The sequence below is a fragment of the Rosa chinensis genome, chromosome 5, assembly GCF_002994745.2.
Source record: "Rosa chinensis cultivar Old Blush chromosome 5, RchiOBHm-V2, whole genome shotgun sequence".
Classification (NCBI taxonomy): Eukaryota; Viridiplantae; Streptophyta; class Magnoliopsida; order Rosales; family Rosaceae; genus Rosa; species Rosa chinensis.
Window position 1 is genome coordinate 1,885,806 of NC_037092.1, and position 13,534 is coordinate 1,899,339.

Here is a 13,534-nt window from a genome sequence, read left to right on the forward strand (position 1 = left end):
AAGTGAGGCAGACAGAAACTGAAAATTGACAACCAAATTATTTGCATAGTTTATCTGCAGAAATTACAGAAGGGAACTCGATGACCACTTCATCTTAACCTGGATTTGCTCTATATATATTTGGGATAGTATGAAACAGTAGTTTGGCTTAGTGAAGATCATAAAAGACAGTTGTTTTAACTTGATAGAAATAGCAGATCTTGTATTGCTCAAAGTTATACATACATGCATCTATCTACATCTTGAAAACCATGCACCTAGTGCAACGAAGTTTAAGAGACTCCTCATGGCAAGAGTCGGCTTTTAGCTGAAAATGCAGAACAGCCCAGTTATAGTGATGCAGAACAATCAGGGGTAGTTTGATTTACAGTAAAAACCAACATGCAGACCAATCAAGCAATAAATCTAATATAGTGCGGAGTAAATATACGGTTTCGATCCAAATTCAGTTCCATGATTGTTGTCGCATATTTCAAACAGAAAAAATTTGGATGGAATCGGAAGGTTACATGAAAATTGAGAAGACCACTTTCTGTTCAATGCGTACGGCATACTTGGTTAAAATATCGAACTTTTGTTCACATCCCGTACCACCATCCTTGCTTCGAGTTCTGAAGACTGATGGCCTCCCTTGCCCACCGTCACAGCTTCCTCCTAGCTCTGCTGGGTTTCTATTTAAGCTTTTGTCTGTTGCTCTCTCTGTTTCCTGGTTCAGTGTCGAACTACTACCCTTTGTTATGTTAGTTTGTACTTTGGGCCTTGTTTCTTGGGATCTTTGGGCTTGTCCCTTAATGAATTTCTCCAGTCAAAAAAAAAAAAATAAATAAATAAAAATTCCATTGTTGTTAGGCTTGTATTGATGGTATATATGGTAACTGAAACAAATCTTGGGCATCTGTTTGTTTTTATGAAGGTTTTGGTTGCAGCTGCACCTGGTGTTCCAAGCCTTCCACTAATGTAATTCTGTATGGCAAAGAGTTTGAATTCAAGTCAACCCTTCGCATTCCTCTGTAAGCTATTCTTAATTTTGTAATCCAATCCAATTATGTAAATGATTGGTCATACCCTCATGCCGATAATTGCTTTTGTTGCTGTTTTTCTCTGTATGTAGGCAATGGTGGCCACTGCAACAACGCTTGGCCTTGAAAGGTATGCACCAATTCTCCTTTGGTTGCACCTGCATTTGGGTCAGAATTTAATCAATCAACTGATATTCACTTCATGACTGTAATCAGGGGGCTGTCGGATTCAATATTTGGCTTCACTGTTGTTTATGCAGGCATTGTGATGCCCAGGCATTAATGTTGACATGTCTCTTTCTTTTTCTATCCATCTTTTCCTTGATCCTATTAAATTGACAGGTCTACATATTTTGATTAATGAAAATTTGAGCTGAAATACCGTTTATGATTTCTAAATTTGATGTGTTTGACATTGGAAACAGCTTAATTCTAGCCAAACTTGATTTGTGTTCAATGGTACTATATTGTTTTGAAAATTTGGGTTTGTCTGCTTGACAGGATTTGTGGTTCTAAAATACTTGCAATTTAACTGTTGGTTTCATGAGGTCTGATTAAAGAGGAACAAACTCTCCGTCCATTGATTATGTTAGCATATCGGAATATCTGCTGAGAATGCTCACCAACATAAAGTTGATGTTACAACAATATACGAGCAAATTAGCTTTTATCTAATGGGGTTTAGTCCAGAACTTACTCTTAGACAGATGATAGAAAGGGCACCAACACATTAGAGTATTTCCTGTCTGACAGTCTAATATTGCAGCAATCTGCCACATAGCTTCATTAGGAAATAGGTCGTTTCAATTAGTTAGAAGTACTAATGTAAGCGCATGCTGATTGTAGATTTATACTCTGCAAGTTGAGAGGCTGCATAGTATCTCTCTGTTCCATCTTAGTCATCAGGAAAGGAGATGCTTCAGAATACTAAGCAAGAACAGATACAGTACCATTTTTCACAACCAATCCATTTTTTAAAAACAAACATCAAACCTTTAGTCTTATAGTCTGTTGTCAGGTTTTCATAGACTGTATGTTTCTTGATGATTTATTTTCAGTTACGGGTAGAAGACATTTTAATAAGAGGACTCAATTGGAGCAAACTTCTTGATCCTAATAAGAAGGGCCAGTGTGGTTATCTGGGGATATTGCTTCAACAGTAGACAATGTCGAAGAGGTTGCCAACACATAGACAAAGAAGTTCTTGAAGCCCAGAAAACTTTTGCAACTCGCTGCTGCACAGAGAATGAACACAGATGCTAGAAAGGCAATGTTTTGTATAATTATGAGCGGGGAGGATTACATTGATGCATTTGAGAAGCTTTTGGGATTGGATTTACATGGAAAGCAGGTAGGTGCCACCTAATTTCATTATGATGTAGCTTTTCTTTCTTTCTTTCTTTCTTTCTCTCTTTCCTGGCATTGTCTCTTGTCTTGCAAAACTTATCTGTCTGTGTTCCATGTACAGGACAGAGAAACAATGCAAGTTCTTGTGGAGTGCTGTTTGGAGGAGAAACTGTTTAACAAGTATTACACGATTCTGGCTTCCAAATAGTGCGAGCATGACAAAAATCACAAGTTCACATACGGGTATTAACGGTGAACTTGCTATGCATGCCTTGCGGTCCATCTGTACCTGGGTCACACATTTCATTGCCTCTACTATTGTTTTTTTTTTTTTTGCTCAAATTCCCTCTACTATTGAATAACCCAAAGCAAATAAGATAATTTCCATTGGTCAACATTAGCAAATTGACCAACTTTTGGTCGTCCCTTCAAAAAAAAAAAAAAAAAAAATTTGGTTGTGCCAAATTTTCAATGGAAATTCTCATATTGATGAGTACCCAACTGACGTCATCCACCTGTCTCATGATTCCCATTTGATATTAGGTCTGATGAGAGATCGATATCCTCCTATTTGCTCCAAGTCTCCAACCCTTTCTTCTCTGCACCAACAATCCAATTGCATTTCCTCTGACCCAAATCTTTCGCTTCCTTTATCCACTACTCTAGATGTTGGCCTTAGCATTTTCCCAGTTCCAAGTGAATGCAAAGTTTCAATCAATTCCAATTCCTTGTGCTTTGATGTTTATCCGTTTACAACCATGACATTCATCCCAGTTGCCAACGAATGCAAAATTTTAATCGTAAGCCAAAGTAGACAATGATCATAGGATTTGAGAAAATTACGTCTACTCCAAGCTCTGTCGTTAGAATTACCCATTGTGCGGCCTACCGAGAGCTCATATTTGAGAAGTTACAAGGTTGGGTGAAGAATTGTAGGTCTGGTAGAACGGATGAGAATAATGGTGGATGAGGTAAGTTAACTTCCAAAACTAAAGCTGAGCGTTTTTTTTTTTTTTTAGTAATACTCGTGTCATTAATGTTTGACAAATTGGAGAAAGGGTGAATGTGGAGGAATTGTCCTCCAAATTAAGAGGGGAGATGATAAACCCTAAACGAACAAGAAGATCATCTCAGTGAGTTGAGGTTTTCTAGTCCTTAAAGAACTGTGAGTACAGTTGATCTATATAAATACGACTCCTGCCAAGCCTTCAAATAATTAACATTGACATAAAAGTTTAACAAACATGTTTAACGTGGTCATGTCACAAGGAGAAACAAGCCGGAAACGGATGAAGAGCTCCTCAAAGCAAGACGAAATAAAGGCCGTCTTTGACGTCAACACAATGAGGCCTTCTTTGCCTCACCTTGTTATTCATTGAATACTCGAATTGCTTCCCACTAAAGCCGCTGTCCGAATGAGCTTTCTTTCCAAGCAATGGGAAGGTGTATGGTCCTTGAGCCCTGAAATAGATTTCGATGGGTCTGGAAAGACCGATGACGACGACGTGATTTTTCATCAACTAGTTCAACCCAAAAACTTCATCCACATTTTGCAAACGTATTTGGAATTCCGTGAGAAAGACAGGACCAGTTTTGGATAAGTTCAAACTTCACATGAGGAGATACTTATTTAGAGATTCTTCTATCGTAGATAAGTGGTTGAGTTTTGCATTTGAGAGAAGCGTCAAGGAGGTAGATCTTAGCCTTGAAATTGCTTGGCATAAACGGTTGGAATTTTACTATTGCATATCGCAAATAGTTTTCTTAATGCAAAATCCATAACTACTTTGAATTTGGAGTTTGTGAGAATACAAAACATGTACAGTCCTGAGCTTACAGATACAAGAGTTCTTCCTTCTTTGAGAAACATGTCCCTGAAAAATGTATACTTCAACTACCGGGCTCTTCTGGGCTTAATTTGGGAGTGCCCTTCCATCGAATGTCTGTCATTAACTTCATGTTACTTTGAAGACTTGGCATTTCATTTTTCAAGTTCTAGTCTCCAATCTTTGAAAGCTACGAATTGCAATGCTCATCTTATTAAGGTGGACGAAGCTGTGTATCTTGAATACTTTACATTTTCGTCAAAATTCCAGCTCAAGAGTATGATTTTGAATGAATGCTTCAACTTGAAATATATCAACATCCATGCTCAGCACCTCGAAAAACTTGCATGGATGCCATGAGAGTCTGAAGGCCACTATCTATATCTTCTTCATTTGAAGTTTCATGGTTTTCTAAAATCCAAAGTGTCTTTGAAATGTCCATAATTAAGGACAACCGTCACTTACTTTGGGACATTTTTTATGGAGAATCACATTTTCTAACATTGAGAGATTCTTTAAAGCATTTGATGGCTCCGACAATATAACTCTCTATGTTCATGATTCTAAGGTTCTAATTTGTCCCCAAAGTTTAAGAGAGACCTTCTCGTCACCATTGTGTAAGATCAGAGAGCTCATGATGATCCTATTGTCAAATCCTCCAACAAAGGCAGAAGATATTTCCGACTTGAATGATTCCTTGACTTGGATGGCACCATCAGCAAGTAGAAACTGTGATATTGCAAGCTGTGCATGCAGCTCCATGAACTTTCTGGTTGTTCTATTGTGCTTTAAGTTCTTACAGACTTACATATCATCTTAGAGGACTGGGACGGTATCAGTGTAACCATTATGCTTTTGTTATATTATATAATAGTTCAACCAAACCTACCCTCCTTTGTCGAACACTATGTACTGTGGAAGAAATATGACATTATACAGATCGAGTTATAGACAAACTAGATATCATATCAAAGCTATACGGGACTCCACTTCTGAGCTTTGGACCAAGGAGGAAAACGATCATTGTTGTCCAAGAAACAATGTCTTATAGGCCTAGCCTCTTCCGATATGAACTTGAATTGCATGTACATGTAAGTAGTTCACCGGCCATGTGTTCGATGGAAGTCCTTAAGAAGACATTCCGGCCAGGAGCTAAGAAGAGCTTTAGGCTGCCATGTGCTCACAACGGAAAGAAAAATAATAAATTCTCCATTCTAAATGTTTAGAGAAACATGTGGAAGGTGAGAACATATTTATTCATTCCAGATATGATAACCATCTACCTAATATGAATCACCAACGGAAAGAAAAATAATAAATCCTTCATATAAAGGTTTCTGGTGTCCTTGATGAGCAACGATTTTTCTGCCTGACAAAAATCTGTAACAGAAGCAGCTTTCATGTCAGATACAATAGGTCATTCTTGCTGAACCACCACACTGATGCCAAACCATAGCACGATTCATGCCACCATATACAAATAGAAATAAGACAGAACCACAAAAAAGAGCAATGGATGCTAAATAATCGTGAGTTGTAATCACATTGACCACATGAAAACTCCATCAGCTAGAGTAATGTAAACAACGGAAAAATTCCAAATTGAGCCATGTCCTACATATAAATTCACAAACATTCATGATAATAAACAAACAAGCAGATAATCCAATTCACAACAACGAAGTAACTACTACTAAGTACTCCAGCATTTTACGGTTAAACATAATAAACTCCAGTATTTTAACTTCATTTTGGCAAAAATATGTGGCTTCTCTATGTGTTAGCAAAAACAAGAATGAGCAATGCAGAGACAAACAGCAAGAACAAGCTGCAGTTCTGACTTGCATCACATAGCCTAGAAACCTGCGGAATGGAAGGCTACAATGTATAATACTTCTGCATCTTGAATAGTTAGGAACTTAGCATGTGGTAATAAGAATGCAAGAGAGGAGAGAAGTGACTCGTGAGAAAGAATCTGTTGAAATGGAAGTGAAACAACAAGGAAGAGAGCGAATATTCGTTGGGGGGTTTGGGAGAGAGCGTGACGGAAGACGATCTGCAAAGCCTGTTCACCGGAGTTGGAGGAAGCATCGACGGAATCGATATAATCAGAACCAAAGGCCATAGCTTTACTTACGTCGACTTTCTGCCTTGCTCAGACAAGTCCCTCTCCAAGCTCTTCGCCACGTATAATGGGTGCGTTTGGAAGGGCATGAAGCTGAAGCTCCACAAGGCTAAAGAACATTATCTTGTTCGTTTGAGACGAGAATGGGCTGAACAAGGAAATGCTCAACTTGCTGCTGAAATTAAGCAGCACACCACCCAAGAAGCTAAAACTGCTTCACAACACAGCACCAAGCAGCTTCGCTTATTCTTTCCTGCTCTAAGAACCGTGAAAGCTTTGCCCTTTAGTGGAACTGGCAAGCACAAATACAGTTTCCAACGTGTTCAAGTTCCTTCTCTCCCCCTTCATTTCTGTGACTGTGAAGAGCATGCTGTTTCTGACCCTTCTCCTGATCAACAAAACCAATTACCTGACCATGTTATCAATGACAAAGAGCTTAGCATAATGAATAAAGTAATGGACAAGCTCTTACAAAAGGAATTGGAACATGTTTCTGATGATGCTGATCACAATACTACCGCCTCCCCTCTGCCTAGTCAACAACATCGTGAGCTTCATCTTCCTACTGAAGCGGAAGCTGAGGAAGACGACCTCATAATTAATATTGTGTCAAGTAAACATGAAGAAAACATAGTATCGGCCTTGGAGGAATTGAGATCCAGCGGAACACAGGTGTGCAGTAAGATTAATGGACCTCCTAACAAAAAGAGGAAATCCCTTCTCAACAAGAATTACAATGAAATAGAATTGGAGCCTGATATCCCTGGCTCAAAGACCGATTCTAAATCTCAACCAGATAAACCAGAGCTGGGTGTCCAACAATCCACTGCCCCGGTTTCATGGTCTCAGAAATGTTCATGGAGACAACTTGTCGGTCATAGGGACAACAGTGGGTTCAGTGTCTCACATATACTGACAAGCAGATCTTCTTCTAGTGACCAAATCGAGCCCAAATCTGGCAGTTCCGATGTGCACCAGTCTGAGGACCTGGCAAGTGACGGAAACTCAGAAGAACTGCTGTTTGAGATGGAACCACTTAAGGGAAGATCAGAGCATAAACCTACCAAGTCGGTATCTGACTCATATGAGTCGGGTAGAGTTCCTTCATGGCATCAGGAATTATCTCTGACACAATTGACTGATGAGAATACTGGGAGTGTAACTGAACAGACCCAGCCAAACTCTGGTTCTGGTGCTTTTGAAGTGCCCCATTCTGACAGCAAAAACCAGGACTTGGCAAGGGATGGAAACTTGGAAGGCCAGCTCTGTGAGATGGAACCGGTGGAGGAGAATGCGGATCATCAACCTCAAAATGCACTATCAAACTCAACTAAGTCAGGTAGAGGAGCTTCATGGCGCCAGAAATCGTCCTGGACACAATTGATTAATGACAATACTGGAAGCTCTTTCAGCATAACACAAGTTCTACCAGCTGGTATCTCTTTCAAGCAACAAGGGTTCCAAAAGCCCAGAGGTGTAGATGTCATGAGCTCTTTTGGCAGCAAGCGCAAGGAAACAGTAAAGCAAGATAAGAATAAACTTACTAGAGGTGAATCCTCTTCTTTGGGGATAAATGGAAAGGAGGGGGATGATTTACCACGGAGTACTCCTAAAGAGAATCAACAGATTATTGCTGGCAATGACAATGCTCCAGATCTGGGGAAAATATGTGATTTGACACCAAAGCAAGCATCTACAGGCACTGTTGACAAAGGTAAAACCTGCTTATTTGTGAGAAGTGCTGCTTCATTAAATGAATGGGCGAAAGCTAAGGCTGCCCTGACTGGGTCACGAAAAAGAAAGAACAGCAATACGTAGATGTTTTGAGCACACAAAATTGATTCTCTGTGGCATGACACTCGCTCCAATCCAAGTTCACATAGGAACAGCCTAAGATTTTGGACTTATTTGCTTTTTAGTTGGGCACTTGCTCCGGATTGGTAGAGTTGTATGTAATTCTATTGAAAGTTTAATGACCTAGGTAGCCACATATGAGTTATTGTTTTCAAAAAAATAAGAATGCAAAGGATAGTGTAAATGCTTTGACTATAGCGTTTTCTTTACCAAAACATGTGGTTCAACTGTTCATTAGCAGAGGAAGTAATGAAGCATCAGCAGCTTAAAAGTTACCAGAAAATATTGTGTCCACTAAGAGTGTAGAAAAAGATTACCTGGTGCTTAGATTTGCAAGGAAGAAAACGTTGTTGGATTGCCTTCCAATCAGTATTATATTCCATTAACCCCAATGCTAATAACCTGCATTGTATTTCCAAATAAAAAAATGAATCATCATAAAGGTGCCCCGTAAACAAAAATAAATAAAGACTGTAGATTGTTGTTGAGTATTAATCGCAATTGTAACTCATATGATAAGAAGCAAAATGCAGTCACAGATACGAATGCAAAAACCATCCAGACTACATAAATGACCAACACAACCCTTTGTAAAATATACTTCAAATGATCCTTATTCAAATAGCATATGATCTGATTCAAAGCTTTAAGAATTACTAGTATCTAGACTGAACTATTTAACTTTGATTTCAAGATTCAAATTCAAGTTGTCTTCTTATACAACTTTAAACTGTAATGCACCCCAACAGATAAACTCAATTCACACACATAAAACAACTCAGCGTAAGCCCCCAACTCAATAAGGAAGAAAGCATGCAACTCACTCATCTTCTGCATCAGTGTAAAGCACCCGATGTGACAGCTGCAGGGGGGCGCGGGGTGGCTTATGGGGATATAATGCTGGATTAAACAGAGGATAAAATCTCTGGGCCAAGTTTGCGATTTCCCTTGGGACTAAAGCACTTGATCGCTTCTTGGTACTTTCAACAATTGCTGTAGCCAGTGACTTCTTTGGTGGTTGACTAGGTGAAGATGGAACCACATTGACAGCTGAGGAACCCATCCCACTTACAACTTCACAGGCTTGAGCACATGATGGGAAGTTAGGAAGGGGAAACAAAGGCTCTTTTTCAAGGCAAATATCAGAAATAGTTTCCTTGAAACGCCATCGATTCCCCTGGACAGCTGTCAAAACAAATTGATGGTAGATATTATAAGGATAAACAGCAAAAGCATGGAGGGAAAAAATTTAAAAAAAAAAAACCAGAGACATTCTTTAACATACCAGTATCAATATCATCCATGTATCTCCCAATCAAACTAAGTGGAGCTACATCCAGGACAGATAGCACAGGGCCATTTACAGAAGGCACCCAGAAAGGAGAGACATTTGGGGAAACTAACATCTGCTTATTGGAAGGAGAAGACGCTGCATGCGCATCAGATGTGTGGGATGACACTAAAGTGCTTTGTATCGGGTAGGATTGAGGTGTTTCAGTTGGCATTGATGGGCAAAAGCAAATATTTGGATATGGTACATTTTTCCATGCCAGTACTTCATCACGCTTGTGGAGCATCTCACAGATCAATCTCCGAACCTGAGAGGCAATATGTTGCCTGGAGTTATCAAGTACACAGAGAAAATACTTGAATAAGCAGCTGCACATGTTCATGGACCAAATGGTACAACTGGCCTATCTGGTGAGCAGTGAATCCACTTTTAGAACGATCATCCATTGTAGAAGACATACAGCTTGAAGCAATCCCAGGTATTAAAGTTCTCGTGTCATGAGTATAAAAAGTGGAAATTGGTCCATGTGGCAAAACTGGTAAAAGGGGACGCAATGACCTCTTTGTCTGTCCTAAACTCTTCTTAGACCCAGCAGGGAACTTTCTATTCTGTCAAGTCTTTGGTCGCCTTCCAGCTCCCTCATACACTATACTTTTACCCCTTGTATTTTCATCCACATCACTATCAAGAAGCTCTTCTAGTCCTAATTCAAAGTCTGCATCATTCTCCTCATCTTCATCATCAGCAGCATTTTCATTTTCTTTAGTCAACTGGTTATCAGTTATCACCTTCTCCACCACGTAAAACAGCGGTGAGAAATTTCCTGTACTCTTCTTCATCATCAACATTTTGGAGGTTGTCATCATCGTCTGTTTCTTGAAGAAAAGTTTCAAGTTCATCAAGAGTGAAACTTGCTAAGGAATAGCGGGCCCGTGTGCGTTTACAGATAGCATCTTCAGCCTCATCATCTAGATCTATTGTGGACGTCCTGGTGTCTGCTTTGTTTGCTACTTAACTGACCTTCAGTAACATGATTAACATCAGGTCCCAAACTTGAGCCATCATCCTTTTCTTCCACATGTTCAATTCCGGAATCAAAGTTCCCTAATTCATTTTCCGACACATCTTCAGAAGAAGCAGCAGCAGTTTGCATCACCATTTCTTGCTCCCCATGCTCAGAATCTTCAGCAGCACGCGTCTCCCCCTCACAACCTACATTCAACGAGTCAACGCCATCGTTTCCACCGACGTCATCAGCTTCACCATCTATACCCTCCACTTCGGAGCTCAGACTCGAAGAAGCCTCTGGCGAAACAGCTCCTTTAAGAAAAGGATTGAAATCCACATCTTCCTCCTCATCCTCATCCTCATCCTCTTCCTCCTCGCATCTCAAAACACTCTCATCATGTCCATTCAAGTTCTCCCTATCCACAGCAACCTTCTGACCACTAATACACCCAACTCCGATTGACTGCTCATTCGAACACAAAGACATTTTCGATATAACTAGCCTATCATGCAGTGGATCCTTAACATAGGATCCTCAACTATTCAACTGAATCCAAAACTCATACAATGCCCAAAAACCACCAACATTGACAATCAAAAAGCCCTAATTTCCACCTGAACCATAACAGAACATAACAAACAATACATCTATCAGTGATCCACAGTCAATTCATACAAACAATTGGCCAAATGGGTATCTCAAATTCTCAAAAACTCATCTCAATGCAGTAACTATTCACTTAAATTCTTCAACCTAGATTAACCACATTCCCAAAAAGACTAAGACTTTATCAAATTGAGCAAAGATCAAAACTTTATGTGACAAATCATAGAGGATTATGTTGATTACAGCGAAGGCCGCACCTGTTTCAGATTACGACGCCATGTGTTGAATTCGGGTGAGAAACCTGGACTTGGGCGGTTCAGATTGTAATTCCAGGACCCAAAATATTAAGAGAACGATGGTGTGGGGTGGGTTAGGTTTAGATGGGTAAGGACGAGGACCCGAAAAATTGTGCACCCGATAATCCGACCCGGTCTGTGTTCAGTTCGTCGCTCGGAGGGAATGGGGGGTCGATGAAGATGATGTTGAGCCTTTCAAAGCTTTCGGTATGCTATTTGGTATCTGAGCCTTGAAGATCAAGGTTTGATTGTTTACCACCACCCTATTGTTATTAGGGTTTTCTTGTCCCGGTAGCATTGCCAAGGCCGTGGGCTGCGCTACCGCTCCAACTGGTGTATCACTATCTTCTTCCAGATCCGGCCCTAAACAAGGAAGGCCAACGTGGGTAACTAGGCCACAGGTACCGCATCTGCCAAACAACTTATCGTACCGAAATTGCACCATAAATTGAACTTCATCTTCCACCCAGAAGCGGCGACAAAACAAGAGAGGCTTGGCATAGTCGATCTTGACCCTGATGCGCAGGACTCGGGTCTGGAAAGTCGGACGATCAAACTCCTTGAAATCTCCCAGCGTACTACCGATCGGGTGCATAATACGCTCAGACCTGAACGCCGGCGGTACTCCTTGCAGCGTCATCCAGTAGGATGATTTCTTCAGTGGTATCTCGCTTGCCGGACTGATACCGTTGTACGGCGCTAGTGCTACAGGAGCCCTGTTGTAGCCCCACGGTCCACCTTTCCAAACCCTATCCACATCAGAGGGATCTGTGAAAGTGAACAGGACCCTGTCATCTTCTCCAACTTCTTCAACGCTCAGTCTGCCATTGATCCGCCATGCAGATCGGAACATGCCAAGGAAAGAGTGACGGGAGTATTCTCGCGCCGTGAGCAGCTTTCCCACCATGAAAGCTTCGGGTTGTTTCAGTCCTTTGGATGGATGCAGGTCAGTCCTTTGGATGGATGCAGGTCTACCGGTTTCTTGCCATTAGCCAACGCTAGGGAGGAGGCCAAGCGGGCTGCCATTGCATCAAGCCATCAATTGCCATTGACGTGAGAGAGAGGCTACGTAGTCAAAAACCCTAACCCTAGTTTAGAGAGAAGAGGGTGGCTACGTCTGGAGTTTTTTTTTTTATTTCTCACTCCAAGATTTTCTTTTGATTCTTAGTGTACTACTAATTGATTAGATAAAAAAAAATATTTCAAAAGAAATAAGGAATCCAAATTTGATTAGGTTTCATACTAATTTGATTATTAGTTATTATTAATTGGCTTATTACAAGAACAAGCGATGACAAACACCTATATCAAACCTAACGCTCTCATCCCAACGCTCAAACCCTAACTGTTGCCTTTCAGACATTCAGACACACAGCCATGAGTACTATCAGGAACATTGTCCGCAACCTCATGCGCCATAAGGGTCTTGGTAAGCTTTCGATTTTTGTTTCAGGGTTCGTGAGAAAGATTATCAGCAATTTTCTGGGGCTGATCCGTTTGTTCCGAAGGAAAAAAGGTTTGTTTCCTTTTCGTTAGAATTACTGTTAGGATTGTTTACTCTTTCTTCGATGTCATGCTCTAAGTACTAACCTAAAGTCCTATTTCTTCCTTTCACACAGAAACGATCGCGGTGTGTGCTAGTTCGATTGCTCAGGATCTGAACCTAGGGCTCCTTAGTGAGGCTGAACACAAGCAAGAACATTATGAAGCATCTAGCTCCTTTACTCGTATGTCTCATCCAATCCAAAATCAATTTTGTCAAGTTTCTTACACACACACACGCACATATAATAACCAATCTTAATTTCGTCATTATTTTTCCCTGAATTTAGCTATGGAACTGCAAAGAGGTACCAAGGCAGGAGAACCAGAAGCTGCTGGAAACCCTTTGATTCAACCTGTAGTCAAAAGAGAACACATTTTCTGTCGGTACTGTTTTAGCGTTGGAGATCATAAAACTTCAGTTTGCCCGAAGAAACATTACATATGTACAGACTGTGGTACCCTATTTCCCTGCGAGAAGAAGGACGTCCATGGCGAAGAACATAAAGTATTAAATTATTGCTATGGTTGTAACAAATGGGGCCACTTGTTAGAAATGTGCCCTGACCTTGATGATTCGGATGTAAACTATGACCCTCCAGACTGGTGAGATGATACG

General features: G+C 40.5%; 2 protein-coding genes and 1 long non-coding RNA gene across 7 annotated transcripts; 1 reads left to right on the top strand and 2 right to left on the bottom strand.

Moving 5' to 3' along the window:
• The first annotated feature begins 823 nt into the window (after window positions 1-823).
• On the top strand, window positions 824-2,720 carry LOC121053056. The gene is made up of 5 exons (XR_005810594.1): window positions 824-1,010; window positions 1,112-1,149; window positions 1,236-1,965; window positions 2,078-2,370; window positions 2,488-2,720. It is a non-coding gene; the product is annotated as an uncharacterized LOC121053056 (long non-coding RNA).
• Window positions 2,721-5,222: 2,502 nt separating this feature from the next.
• LOC112202139 lies at window positions 5,223-12,277 on the bottom strand. Of its 5 annotated transcripts, XR_005800778.1 has the most exons (7): window positions 11,335-12,275; window positions 9,457-11,085; window positions 8,996-9,356; window positions 8,489-8,573; window positions 7,915-8,019; window positions 6,790-7,809; window positions 5,881-6,705 (listed from the first exon to the last, which is right to left on the bottom strand). XR_005800778.1 is itself a non-coding variant. In XM_040507318.1 (6 exons), exons 2-5 carry the CDS (start codon window positions 9,842-9,844, stop codon window positions 5,516-5,518), a joined length of 891 nt encoding a protein of 296 aa, XP_040363252.1. In that variant the 5' UTR covers window positions 9,845-11,085; window positions 11,335-12,277; the 3' UTR covers window positions 5,248-5,361; window positions 5,476-5,515. The 5 variants fall into 5 exon arrangements, 3 of the variants coding, with proteins under 3 accessions (XP_040363251.1, XP_040363252.1, XP_040363250.1); XM_040507318.1 differs by lacking the exons at window positions 5,881-6,705; window positions 6,790-7,809; window positions 7,915-8,019 and adding exons at window positions 5,248-5,361; window positions 5,476-5,572 and having other exon boundaries at window positions 11,335-12,277; XR_005800777.1 differs by having other exon boundaries at window positions 5,881-7,809.
• Window positions 11,516-12,280, bottom strand: LOC112201706. Its single transcript, XM_024342616.1, has one exon. It carries the CDS (start codon window positions 12,278-12,280, stop codon window positions 11,516-11,518), a length of 765 nt encoding a protein of 254 aa, XP_024198384.1.
• Window positions 12,281-13,534: the final 1,254 nt, after the last annotated feature.

Bases quoted from the DNA above. Each gene is read 5' to 3' on its own strand.
- LOC112202139 (XM_040507316.1), bottom strand. From the start codon at position 9,844: ATGAACATGTGCAGCTGCTTATTCAAGTATTTTCTCTGTGTACTTGAT. The intron at 8,574-8,995 runs GTGAGTTGCATG...AATACAATGCAG, and splicing joins TACACTGATGCAGAAGATGA to GTTATTAGCATTGGGGTTAA. The intron at 6,727-8,488 runs GTAATCTTTTTC...TAACATGGTCAG, and splicing joins CTTGCAAATCTAAGCACCAG to GTAATTGGTTTTGTTGATCA.
- LOC112201706 (XM_024342616.1), bottom strand. From the start codon at position 12,280: ATGGTGGGAAAGCTGCTCACGGCGCGAGAATACTCCCGTCACTCTTTC.